The sequence below is a fragment of the Haliaeetus albicilla genome, chromosome Z, assembly GCF_947461875.1.
Source record: "Haliaeetus albicilla chromosome Z, bHalAlb1.1, whole genome shotgun sequence".
Taxonomy (NCBI): Eukaryota; Metazoa; Chordata; class Aves; order Accipitriformes; family Accipitridae; genus Haliaeetus; species Haliaeetus albicilla.
The window spans coordinates 31,631,879-31,644,729 of NC_091516.1; the positions used below are offsets into that span (position 1 = coordinate 31,631,879).

At 44.3% G+C, this 12,851-nt stretch overlaps 2 protein-coding genes across 7 annotated transcripts in view; both read right to left on the reverse strand.

Moving 5' to 3' along the window:
- KIF27 (kinesin family member 27) overlaps positions 1-3,084 on the reverse strand; it is a 32,671-nt gene extending 29,587 nt beyond the window's left edge. For all 5 annotated transcript variants that reach the window (XR_011323460.1, XM_069777550.1, XM_069777551.1 and 2 more), the window contains exons 1-2: positions 2,880-3,084; positions 931-1,325 (exon numbers count right to left, since the gene is read on the reverse strand). Coding sequence is in view for 4 of the 5 variants with exons in the window: in XM_069777550.1 (XP_069633651.1) it covers positions 931-1,240 (310 nt within the window). In the remaining variant the exon portion in view is untranslated. The remainder of the gene's footprint in view (positions 1-930; positions 1,326-2,879) is intronic.
- A 272-nt stretch (positions 3,085-3,356) lies between these two features.
- On the reverse strand, positions 3,357-11,997 carry QNG1 (Q-nucleotide N-glycosylase 1). 2 transcript variants are annotated; one of them, XM_069777711.1, is made up of 4 exons: positions 11,430-11,997; positions 10,189-10,448; positions 5,273-5,468; positions 3,357-3,993 (listed from the first exon to the last, which is right to left on the reverse strand). In XM_069777711.1, exons 1-4 carry the CDS (start codon positions 11,764-11,766, stop codon positions 3,761-3,763), a joined length of 1,026 nt encoding a protein of 341 aa, XP_069633812.1. In that variant the 5' UTR covers positions 11,767-11,997; the 3' UTR covers positions 3,357-3,760. The 2 variants fall into 2 exon arrangements, with proteins under 2 accessions (XP_069633812.1, XP_069633813.1); XM_069777712.1 differs by lacking the exon at positions 11,430-11,997 and adding an exon at positions 10,917-11,158.
- Positions 11,998-12,851: the final 854 nt, after the last annotated feature.

Consider the following 12,851-nt stretch of genomic DNA (forward strand, 5'->3'; position numbering starts at 1 on the left):
AGCTGGTGAGGGGCCTGGAGCACAAGTCTTATGAGGAGCGGCTGAGGGAACTGGGGTTATTCAGTCTGGAGTAAAGGAGGCTGAGGGGAGAACTTATCGCTCTATACAACTACCTGAAAGGAGGCTGTTGTGAGGTGGGTGTTGGTCTTTTCTCCCAAGTACCAAGCAACAGGACAAGAAGAAATGGCCTCAAGTTGTGCCAGGGCAGGTTTATATTGGATATTAGGAAAAATTTCTTCACCGAAAGGGTTGTCAGGCATTGGAACAGGCTGCCCAGGGAAGTGGTTGAGTCACCATCCCTGGAGGTATTTAAAAGACATGTAGATGTGGTGCTTAGGGACATGGCTTAGTGGTGGACTTGGCACTGTTAGGTTAATGGTTGGACCTGATGATCTTAAAGGTCTTTTCCAACCTAAATGATTCTGTGATTCTATGATTCTAAATAAAAGGAAGATTTTAATACCTACCAAGAGAATTAGAATAATCTATTTATATCCATTTGGAAGACTTAAATCATAAATTTCTATGATGTCATAGAAATGTCTCTCAAAAAAAGCAGCAATGAATGAGCAAGCAAACAACTAATTAGCTAAAGCAGACAGTTTCAAGGTAAGATAAATGTAGCAAGACTCTCCAAAAGACTGAATTTCAGGAAGAAATTCTAGTTTAAGTTGCACATTAAAATGGGGAATGAGAAAGAGCACTTTATGCATTTTTTCTCTTATTTTTGGTATAGCCTAATTTATAGAGAATTTGTTTTTAGAACAGTTTAATTATCACACAAATTTTGGAAGCATTTTTTTTTACTATACCTTTTCTCATTAGCCTTTAAAAGTTCTGCAGCATCATCTGCTCTGTATTAAATATTTAACTTGCACAAATACACTGTTCATCAGTTTAAAAAAAAACCCCAAACTTTCTACAACCTACCAATGTGGCCACCTCCGATGGTGTAAGTCTTCCCAGAACCTGTCTGTCCATATGCAAACACTGTAGCATTGTATCCCTCAGTCAAAGACACTAGAAGAGGCTTAATGCAAACAGTATAAACTTCTTCTTGGGTTGAGTTTTTGCCAAATACAAAATCAAAAGTGAAGACACGGTCTTTCCCAATGATAATTTGTTGTGTATTTGGGACTAATCTCACACACACTTGGTGGTTATGAAGTACTTCTTTGGAAAGCAGAGGTCTGATTCGAACTGCAACTTTAACTGGGATCTCCTCCATGCCAGACTCCATCCCTGTGCTCCCCAGTCAGTATTCACATAGCCAACAAGAAATCTGTTACCACGCCTGTGTTCACCTCATTTGCAGTTGTCTGCAACTAAGAAAAAAAGGTTTCCACGTTACCTAATAAATAAGAATTAATCTCCTGCTGAAGTACAAAGTTGACATTCCCTAAATACATAAGCATCATTACACTCTTGAAAAGTACCTGAATTAAAAGTAGCTATATTAATAAGTGTTAAAAATCAATTAATAAGCTTTGCCTCTATTAATTTCCAAGCTAGCAGACTTAGCCTTAAGTCTGAAAGTTGCCTGATTTTCTATTTGAACATAACGCAGTCATATGAAGCAACAATACCATAAGAGCTTATTAATAAACTCTGTTGATAAAGCATTTGCTTACAATGAATCCTCCCATTTTCCTTTTGCTGCATTCATGCTGCACAGGCAACATAAATCAGGCAAAATCTTTTTCTCCAAAAGTTATGTGTATATACACACATGCGTGTTTTAAAACCCTCTTCCACTTAGGAAGTGCCAAGCATTTGTAACTCAACAAGCGCAGAGCAAGCAGTTGTGTTGCCTATGAAGGAGGTGTGATTTTAAATGTATTTACACATAAAGGATTGCTCTGATTTTAACCTGCATCTTTAAGCACATATGTAAATATTTTTATTAACTATATATTTTAGCAACCATGGTTCCTTATATTGCTCCCTGCCTATTAATTCTTACAACATAAGCACTGTACAGTAGTACAACTGTAAATTTCAAGGAATAGCCTTTCTTTACAGCTGTCTTTCATGAACATTCAAAAACTACCACAGGTATTGCTGAATCCCAAACACATCTTTTTTTTGTTGGGTTTTTTTTTTTGCCGATTTTAAGAATCTTTGCAGTGCAAAGGAAAGTTTGCTCAACTTCCTGCTTGCTAAACTCCCACATATTGTCTTTAAGAAAGGTGGCAGAACTCATCAGCTCAGCCCCCCAAATTCAAGTCTGTTGAAAACAAACAGCATTAAACAGTTGTCTTGTGGTTGCAAAGAGAAGAGTTTTTGCATTTCATTTTTTTCCACTTAGTTTGAGAACTTGGCCATGCAGAGCTGAGAAACTATCTGGGGTTGGAAAAAAAAAAAAAAGCAAGCCCCATTTTAACTGAGAAGAAGTAAAACAAATAAGCAAAGCATGAGGCTGAAATCAGACTTGTATCATAAAGGATGTGGCGATCAGAAACAGCTATATAAACTTACTAACTACAGATTCAAAACACATTTTGAACGATTTCTGGTTTTATTTATCCAGGTGCATTATTTCTAACCCCTAGCGAGCACTCCTTTAGAGTGCTGACATTCCCCCCTCCCTTTTAAATTATATTAAAAAAAAAAAAAAATTTAAACCAAGTCACGGGGGGGGGGGGGGGGGGGGAGAATGGGGGAAATCCCATTCACTGTTTCATAAAAGAAATGCGGGAATATGAAAGAGGTGTTCGCCGAAGCTACAGAAACACTGGTGTCGATACACCCGACGCTCTCGGCTGCCGGGCCCCAGGAGGAAACCCGCCGGAGGGCTTTTTGCTGGCAGGGGCATTTTGAGAGCGGGCCGGTACGTTTCTCACGTTTGCCGTGTCTCGAAGTGCACCTTCTACTCAAACCTGAGAGGAGCCGAGAACGGGATCACGCCTGGGTCTCGGGAGACGCCCGGGGCCGCGGAATCCAGGCGCCCGGGCTGGCGGAGCCGCCGAGCCCCCGCTCCGGCTCGGCCGGCCCTCCCGCGCCTCGCCGCTGGCGGCTGCCGCCGGGCCCGGGCGCACGGGCGCGGCGGGGACGGCGGCAGGCCGCGGCGGAGCCAGCCGGGGCGGCGGCGCCAGCCAGGGCGGCGGCGGCCGGTCTCTCCCCGTTGTTTACGGCGCCTCGCTAGGCAACGGCGGCAACGTCCGGCGGCCGCCCCCGCCGCAGAGCGGCGTCGCCTCGCGCCCCGCCGCCCACAGCGCCCCCCGGCGCCGGGAGGAGGCCGGGGCACGCCGCCGCCACCGCCCCCCCCCCCCCCCCCCCCGCCCCCCAAGTCTGACGCCGGCGCTTGCCCCCGCTCCACCCCCCACCCGCCCCCCCCGACAAGTCAGCGGTGCTCGTGCGGTCGGCGTCACTGCACGCTTTATTCGGAGTCAATGCAGCTCTCGGCAGCACGGGGGAAGGGGGGCAGGTCCAGCGGCCCGGAGGGCTGGGATGCAGACACGGCCGTACGCACATCTACCTGTGCAAGTACACGTACGCACACAAACACGGACCTTAACGCGGGAGTAGTACACCCTGTACTAACGAGGATTGTCCAGCAAAGTTTACACCATTAATGCCAGTCATGGAGAGTGAAAGAGTCAAAGGGAAAAGAAAAAAAAAGCGCAAGTTGTTAATACATCAGCCGAAAATGAGCATTTGGTTTAGCCAGTTCCAAACCAGTATATGACAAACCACTGTATGAAAAGAACAACTGCAATTCAAGAGATAACACATCAGCACGACAGCTATCAGACTGGACTTAGTAATATATACATCGTACTCGGTGAAACGGAATATCTTTCATCTCTTCCCTATGATCCCTGGCATAGTCCCAGAGATGGTAATCGAGTAAAACCGCATTGATCTTTTCACGCATGTCCTGACCCTTCTTCTCATAGAGCTCCAGCAGGTGCTTACAAATCAATGCACAACACCAAATGGAACAGCCACGGATCTCCACCTCCTCTCTATCTCCAGAGTGGAAAACTGTTCCTGCAGGACACAACAGTAATCCAATTACATTCAAGAAACAGAAGACACAGGATGGCCTGAATTTGCCTCCCCCCCTCTTTAGTCTATTCTAGGACTGCAGTTTTCACAACTTACACTACAACTGCTAAAAATGTTGTCATACGTTTTCTAACAATTACTTTAATTTTACCATCTGCACTTACAAGTTTACCTCCCTTTCAATTAAAACAACATTCTGTATTCTGAGACAGTGGTTTAAGAAAAGAACAGGTGTTTGGGTTATACTGCACATTATATGACTATTTCTTTGCCTGTGGAGCCTAAAAGGCTAGTCAAACATAATTCCGAGACAGAGTTATCCTGGCAGAAAATACACTAAGATGTAAAAATTAAAAAAAAAACCAAACAAAACCAAAAACCCCTATATAAATATATATATACATACACATACACACATATATATATATATAAAAAATATGAAGGGACCCGTTTGTTTGAATGACTTGGATAGGAATGTCCTTACTAGGATTCATGGAAAAAAAGAGAAATTGTCTACATGATCTGTTTAATATATTTAGGCATGCATATATATGGCCTTTCTGTTAAGATTGATGAATAATTGCATTCATCTGTTTATCTTGCTGTGTAATTTATAATTGTGTAACAGCAGTCCTACCTCTAAATACAGTGATTTTACAGTAGAGAAGGGATTGGTTTATGTTTTTATTCACTGAAGTTCATAGTTAACAAGTACCAGAAGATGGAACCATGCTTAAAAACGAGACTGTAGTCTTAGGCAATTAACTTCATTTAAAGCAATCTTTTTTCTTTTTTTTTTTAATGGATGCTTATAATATTACCTTGCTTGTCACTAGCAGTTAAGTACAGATAAAGACGAATCCCCATGCTTCTACATCATCTTTGAACTAATGAAGAAATTGTTCCTTCTTTTATATATAAACCTCAAAAATCACCACTATACTAATACTGCAAAGTGTTTTTGGCAACAGCAGACCTTCAGAAACTCAAGAGACCAACTGGCTTAGTCTCTTTAATCCTTCCCTTATCAATATTTAATCCAACAGTTAGATCTTTGTAAACCTTAAGATCTCATTCAAGATCACTGTTAGAGAGTAAGTTCCTTCCTGTTACCTCATCACTATGTAAGAATTTCTTGCTCCCTGGAGCAAAAAACCCCACGCATAACCCTTACAGGAACAAAACATTAAATTTTAAAAGTAGCTTTAGTCTACAGTGTCAAGAGGTACGATTACTTGATATTAGTAAGGGAGGAACAAACCTTCACGTAGTTTCTTCATTAGTTCTTCAGAATACTTCATTGCTTTTAAGTGAACAAGAACTTGAGGAATTCTGTAGTCAGCAAATATAGTCAGACTAGAAATGTCATCAAAAGAGCCATCTCCTTTGCCTTCCAATACACTCCACGTATCAGCCACAAGTATTTGTGCCCGTTTGTAGAAAGACACCTTTTTCTTCTGATGAAAGAAATTTACAAATTATTTAAGTGCCTGAAACATCAATAAATACAGCAAATTATGTGTACGGAGACAGGTAAGAGTTGACATTGTTCTATGAAACAAACTATCATTTGGTTAAGCAAACTTATTAGTTAACTAAAACAGAAGTGCAAGAGTCTTAAACACCTTAAAATCTAAACAATATCGAACCAAACAGGCATCGCATGTGTTGTGGTTTAAGCCCAGAAGGCCGCTCCCTCACTCCACACCCCCTCCTGCCCCAATGCCCCCTGCCCCCTCCGGTGGGATGGGGAGGAGAATCAGGAAGGGGGGGGGGGGGGAGGAAGAAGGTAGAACTTCATGGGTTAAGATAAGGACAGTCTACTGGGACAACACAAGGAGAGAAGTTACAATAATAGCAGTAATAAAAGAATATACAAAACAAGTGATGCACAGTGCAATTGCTCACCACAACCTGACACTCCACCATCTCCCCTGGTGCAATACCACCTCTATACTGAGAATGATATCACATGGTATGGAATATCCCCTTGGCTAGTTCAGGTCAGCTGTCCTGTGAAAATTAACTCTATCCCAGCCAAAACCAGGACAATGTGGAATGCTCAAAAATAAATTGAAATAAAAGAAAACCAAAATAGATGTCACTGCAGTGGAATAGAAATTGTTTAGAATCAGCTTGGATCTCCAAACACATTAATGTTGGTTTACTTCCACTTGGCAAACACCGTAGTTGAAGTCCAGCAAACATTCTTTCAGAAACCCTAGAGTTCATCCAACCTTTTATTTTGAGGAGAGAAGCGCAAAAGGCATGTATTGGATCAGACAATTCAAACCGTTAATCCACTTATCTGTAATGTTAAGGAAATAAAATTCTAGTGAAAACTTTAATGAATGCTCCTCTGCGTTGTGCAGTGTATCTTGCTAGTTAAAGAGAAGAGACGAAAATTAATTCCAGTAGAAGGTGTACTCACAAATTCAGTATTTTCTTACATACTATGCATGGCTCTATTTTTGTCATAACTTTTTTGCTGGTGTTAATCCTGCAAAGATTTATATGCTTTTATGACTACTCACAAGGGGAAAAACTAGAGACATGCTACGATCTGTATGCTGTTGAGGTTTTCACTCTACGATGAACACTCTGTGTGTGAATGTAAATCTGCACCTTCAAGAAAAAAAGGTATTAGTGGGTTGGGGGTTTTTCCTCCCTTTACGGCTAGATGAGACTTTCAACTTTTGACAATGTGTGCTAAACTACATTATGTAACTGGAACGGCTGATCTGAAATACAAGTAGGTGGGGATTCAACTTATTTCCAGTTTTATTCTGCCACTCTTCATATCACAATTTACAATGGCATTTTTAAAGCTAGTTTAATTTTATTTCATTGCCAACATGCTACACCTATTTCTGAGAGCAAAGCATATTTTTTGTCATTAAATGCTATTCTCCAAAACCACTGAGAACAAGATGTCTGTCCACATTTCATAGAACAACTTCTGCAAGCATCCTGAAAACTTCTTTCCCTGTGCTTCATTCTATACCTGACATAGATGCACAAACTTACATAGAGAACATACACAATTTTGTTATGTTAAATTGTTAAATAATAAAATACCACTTGAAAAATCATAACAGGAAGTAAATAATTAATAGACCAAATCCCATCATAGCTCCTAATGCCCCAAAGCTAATGGAAACCAAGGACCTTGCTCTTTTACAGCATGAAGATTTTTCCAACATAGTAAAGAACTATTACTATACTTACAATATAGTAAAGAACTATTGATTGGCTCTAGCACCACACCATTTTGCAAGACCAGAGGAAGGGAGAATTCAAATGAAACTTTTTATTTCATGCTGCAATTTAATTTGGAAGAAAAATACTGTCTCGGACTTGTCACCGAGCAGATGAATTTATAATTTCATTGTTTCAATTATTGTTAATTTTTATGCTGCACAGAGCTTCTGAAACTTATGTAAAATTATCAATATGAAGAGGACTATTGAGCATTTCTAGTAAATTTTCCCACCATTCTTTTCAACAGAAAGCAAGGAAAGAATTAGGTGGATGATACTATGTCTCAAAGATGCATAATTTTTCCAAAAATGGAACATTTTACCAGATGACAATACAACTACAATTTTTTTTTTCCTGCAGCACCCTTACTTTCTAAGAGAAGCTACCACATATAGTGACACTCATGTCTCCTCTCCACTACAATGAGCCTGTATCAAGAGACATCACTAATTATGACCTACTGATATTAAAAGTAAGAAGAAATATTGTGTTGGCAGAGAGCAAAATGTGACAGCACAGCTAGTAAAAAAGCAAAGAATAGGAGGATCGTGAGAATTTTACAACCTCAGTCCCAGGTGATAGGAAATAAAAGATGCAATGTCAGTGACTGGAAGCTCAAGAAGGACTCCACTGTCCACGTCAGAACATGAAAACCCTGGTATGTGAGTATAACAGTCAAATATATAAATTTGTCAGGATTCAAATTCAGCACAGCATCTAAATATGAACTATTCACACAAGGACAAAAAGGTTTCAGGGATTTGGGTTTTGGTTTGCAATTCACTTTTCAGAAGCAAAAGAACATTGGCAATTTCTAGAATTACATTCAGTAATGTGCAATTATGAAAAATATTTCCTGTATGTGTTTGGAAAAACATATAGCCAAAGAACTGTGTTAACTTTAGAAGTTCCCCTACAAGGTCAGAATGTGGGAGAGCTGTAATAGTCTGTGATAGTCTGATTCTACTACAGTAGAATTTATTTTATAATCATATATATTTCTACTATGGACAGTTACTGAAAAACACTGGTTTCCTATTGGACATCTCACCACCTTTTCAGTTCCCTCCTAACCCTTCACTGAAGGCAGTCTCACTTGTGAGAGCTCAACCTGCTGCTACAGAAATGATGCTGATAATGTGATCCATGTCACCTTGCATTAGGTGCCAATACGGATTTAAAAAAAAAAAAAGTAGGGTGTAAACTTGGTCTACATTATTTCACCCACCTTCAAAATACACATCTTTCTTAGTGAGAGCAGAAAAACAGCTTCCATATTCACGCAACAGGCTTTACTACTATGTCAGTGCTTACGGTCTGGGATCGTTTTTGGAATATCTTTTCATTCTGTAGTCTGCTGCTGCTTTTAGGGAGGCTTGCTTTATAAAGCATTCAGCATCATCTCATGAAAGACATTACGTTAATGAATACAGTCACTACAAATATAAGAAAATACTCTATCACTTTACTTGGAAAATATTGCCGTTTTGATCATAAAAATTGTCAGAAAGTTACTTTATATGTAAAAAATCCTAACACATTAAACCAGTAGCTTCAAAGGTTAGGAAGAACCTCTGATTTTTCATGTAAACCTACCTTATTTCATGGCAGGAGACAAAGGAAGATAAAACCATGCCACCTACTGGAGGGCAGATTTAAGTGATAAATGCAATAGGTTCAAAGCTCCAGTGATTGGCGTTCCAGGTAGTCACCTTGAAAAGACTGCACAGACTTATTAGTATAGGCTACACTGTCACTAGAATAAAGTCTTTTGGACATAATGATGTAACAGCTGAATACTACTGCAGATGGAACTGAGCAGAGAAGCAGCTACATATGTCACTGATAGTAAATAAAGATCATGCCTGTATAGGCAAAACCAGAGACACAGAAATTACCAGATAGTCTCTGTTTACTTCCCATCAGTTTCTTTCAGGAAAATGGCTCCAAAAAGCTTCAGTATACTGTCGACCCCGACAAAAGCATGGGTTACTTCTGGCCTGTAGTCATTTGTGCAACGCCTGTTGAATCAACAACAGTTATATAGTGTGGATTCCCAGTAGTTGTACATTTTTACAATTCTACCAGAATTTCATTTCCTTCATTAACTGTGGAGATCCTCAAGGCAAAAGTAGAAAGAGAGATGGGGGGGGGGGGGCTGGTAGCAATTTGGGGGGGGGAGGAAAAAAGATTCTGATTTTTCAGGCAGAAATTAGCTCAAATGTTATGCATTTGTAAGTAGTACAAAGGAGTTGTGATCTAATTGGGAGCCTGGAGTATATCAAAACAGATTACAATAAAGTGATGAAGACCAAGACAGCACATGAAGAAAATGGCTCTCCTCTGGGAAAAAAAAGTTACTCTTGTGATTAGAAATACATTCCTTACTAGTTAAGGACTTAAGACGATTGAGATTCTTTCGCTGTTAATAAACTGTGTGATTTTGCTTTCAGAGGTTTAGACTTATAGAGAAATGAAATCTCAGTAATTTTACCCCAGCTTAATAGAAAAGTATACTGTGGTTCAAGAATATTATTTAAGAAACCTTCTTCTCTAGCTGTGTGACTCATAGCAATTTACATAACTAAGATCAACTGCTTCAAAGTCTGATTTTCCTTTCATTATACCAATCAATATCTTTACTGATTTGAGGCAAAAAATATTAAAACAATAGTAACTTTCCTTCTTACTTCTCTTGAATTTTATTGTCAAAACATAGAGCTCCACAGAAATATTTCCATTCACCTTCCGTTTCCTGGAATAAAAACCCCAACAACTCACAAATATTAGATCAATTCTGAACTGACTATCCTCTCAGAAAAATTTACATAGACAACTTAAGAGCTATCTTTTAAAGTCACAGTCAGTAAGGAGTAAATTCTTATCACAAGAAATGCAGTGTCAGAACTAGCTTACCTCAAATACAGCTTCATCTCTGTAAGAAGGAAAATTTTGCAGTACTAGATGTAGTAGCTTCTGGGCACTTTTCTCACTCATTTTAACACAGGTGAGGAAAGAACCTCCAAACTTCTCTAACAGAACTGTTCCACTTTCATTCAGCAGCCGGTGTCTTTCTTCAATCAAAGGTATGGGGACTTCTGTGTCAGAGCGAAATACGTGCTTAACTTGGTCAAGGGTCATGGTGGCAAAATACGATGCGCTGGTAATAGGTATTCCTTCAGAAAAGTAAAAATAAGATGTTTAGGCTATCATACATAACATATCCTAAGACCTAATGCAGTGGCCTGCTACAGATGAGCACATTTACATGTAAGATCTAAAGAGTCTATCGACTCTTAGAACCGCCTTGAGCCTTCAGCAATAACCGCATTCACACAGCTGCTTAAAATTAAATTTGTGTTTGCGCAGAGTGCTTGCTTCCACAAATAACAATTTCCGACATACAGCTGTGGAACCCTTCCTGGTTTTTACAGGTAATTTTCCCCAACTGTTTAGTCTTCGAGTGTGGCATTTACCTAGCGCACTGGCAAATATAGTCAGTAGTCCGCATAGGCCTGTTTTCCCTTAGCTCCTAATGGCGTTGCGCATTCACAAGAAGTATCATAACGCAAACCTTCCCTTAATTTACAAACAAGCACGTAGGAAATTAATTAAAGCCTCCACCTACACCTACAAATAGATACCTTTTCTCCCCCGATGACAGCAACAAGAGTGAGCGCTAGGACACTGGTTTTGGAGGCATACGGGGTTCCAGACTTACTGGAGCCGCTTCGGTACTAGACTAGTCCGGAGGATTCTCAAATTAAGCCTCATTTTCTCTCGGAAACACTCAATCTCTCTTAGGAGCACACAGAAGCCGCGAACAGCTGGCTACAGACATTCCTGGAAGTCCTTTTAACGGAAACGAGCTCACGCGGCCAGAGCCGCAAGCGGCGTCGCTTCAGGACGAGGTACGGCCAAGCACGCTACGGGGACGGCCTGCGCGCGCGGATTTACCAACGCAGCAGGCGGCCCTTGGCAGGGACGGTCCTCGCGCCTGAGGGAGCGCCTTCGCTTTATACTCGCCGCTCCCCGCCCCGCCGCCGCCGGCTGCTCCACGGGGGCCCGCGGAACGCCGGGCGGGGCGAGGCGAGGCCGGGCCGGGCCGGCCCCCCCCCGCCGCCGGCGGGAGCCCCGCGCCCCCGGCGCTCACTAACCGTCGTCGAGGGCCCTGTTGACGGCGGCGCAGAGGGACCAGTAGCCGCTGTGCGTTTTACCCTTGTACTTCACCAGGTACTTCTGCTCCTCCTGCTCGGACCAGAAGGAGAAGTTGAGGGTGTCCACCAGGAACACCCAGTCCACCGCCTCCTCGCTGGCGGCCTGGGGGTTCAGCTCGTGGAGGCTCTTCCACCCCGCCAGCCCGAAATCCGCCGCCGAGACTTTGTCGAACAAACTCTCGGCCACGCGCCGCGCCCCCTCCTCGTCCACGGAGACGTCCTTGCTGTTGTCGGCTATAAACTTGGCGGACTCCAGCGGGGACGGGAACACCTCCATGCTCGGCCGCCTCTCCGCGGGCAGGAAACACGCACGCTTTCAAGCCCAGCCCCTCCGCCCTGCGCCCGCGCGGCCCGGCCCGGCCCGGCCCCGCCCCGGCTAGCCCGCGGAGCGCCGGCAGGAAGCGGGTCCGGTAAGAGGCGCGTCCCTCGCTCCCGCAGCCGGGCCTCGCTCGGCTCAGCCAGCGGCACGAAGCACCCGGGCGCCCGCGCCCCGCACTTAACCGCCGCCGGGGACGCGACGCCGCCGCCCCTCAAGGCCCCGCCCCCCGCCGCGCGGGGCGCAGGCGCGCGGGGCAGCCGGGCCGGGGCGGGACCAGGACCGGGCGGGGACCGGGCGGCCGAGGGCGGCGGGACGCTGCCGTCCCCGGCCCGCGCGAGCCACCTCCAAGCGCGGCCTTTGCCCCCCTCCCCCCCCGCCCCTCTCCTTCTCCTGCTCCTCCTCCTCCGCCGGCGGCGGCGGCGCCCACCGCCCAGCCCGCCTCCCTCCGGCCGCACAGAAAGACGGCCCCCGCCGGGCCGGGGCCTCCTACCCCGCCGCTCCCGCGCGGCGAGGCACCCTTTCTAGGGGAGCCCCGCGCGGGAGACACCGCTGCGGCCGGCGGCGCGGGGCTGTTCCTCAGCGGCGGGTGCGGTACGGCCGGGCGGGCTGCCGGCACACACACACCCCCCCCCCCACCGGGGGGGGGCCGGGCGGCGTTTGGGGGGCAGCGAGGACAGACCCACGTCAGCCGCGGAGGGGGGGGGTCCTTGGCCGGCAGGAAGGCCCGCGACGCGTCCAAAATCATGGACGGTTATTCTGAGAAACCCCCCCCCCCCAATCCTGCCAAGCTGGAGCTGCACAGGTGCTCAGCTTCTTGGTAAGGAAGTTTTCCGAAAGATACACATCACTGAAAAGACAAAGGGGCAAACAAAAGTGTGTTGACACTTGTGGAGCTTTCCTCTCGATTCAAAAAAAACCCAACAAAGCCCCAGCCACGACTCCACCTTTCTGCACGCACGCAAGTGGGAGGCACACGGGAAAATTCGGCACCCGTGTTTTAGTTGAATGGCACTGCCCTGGTTGCAGATTTCCGCCTCCAACTC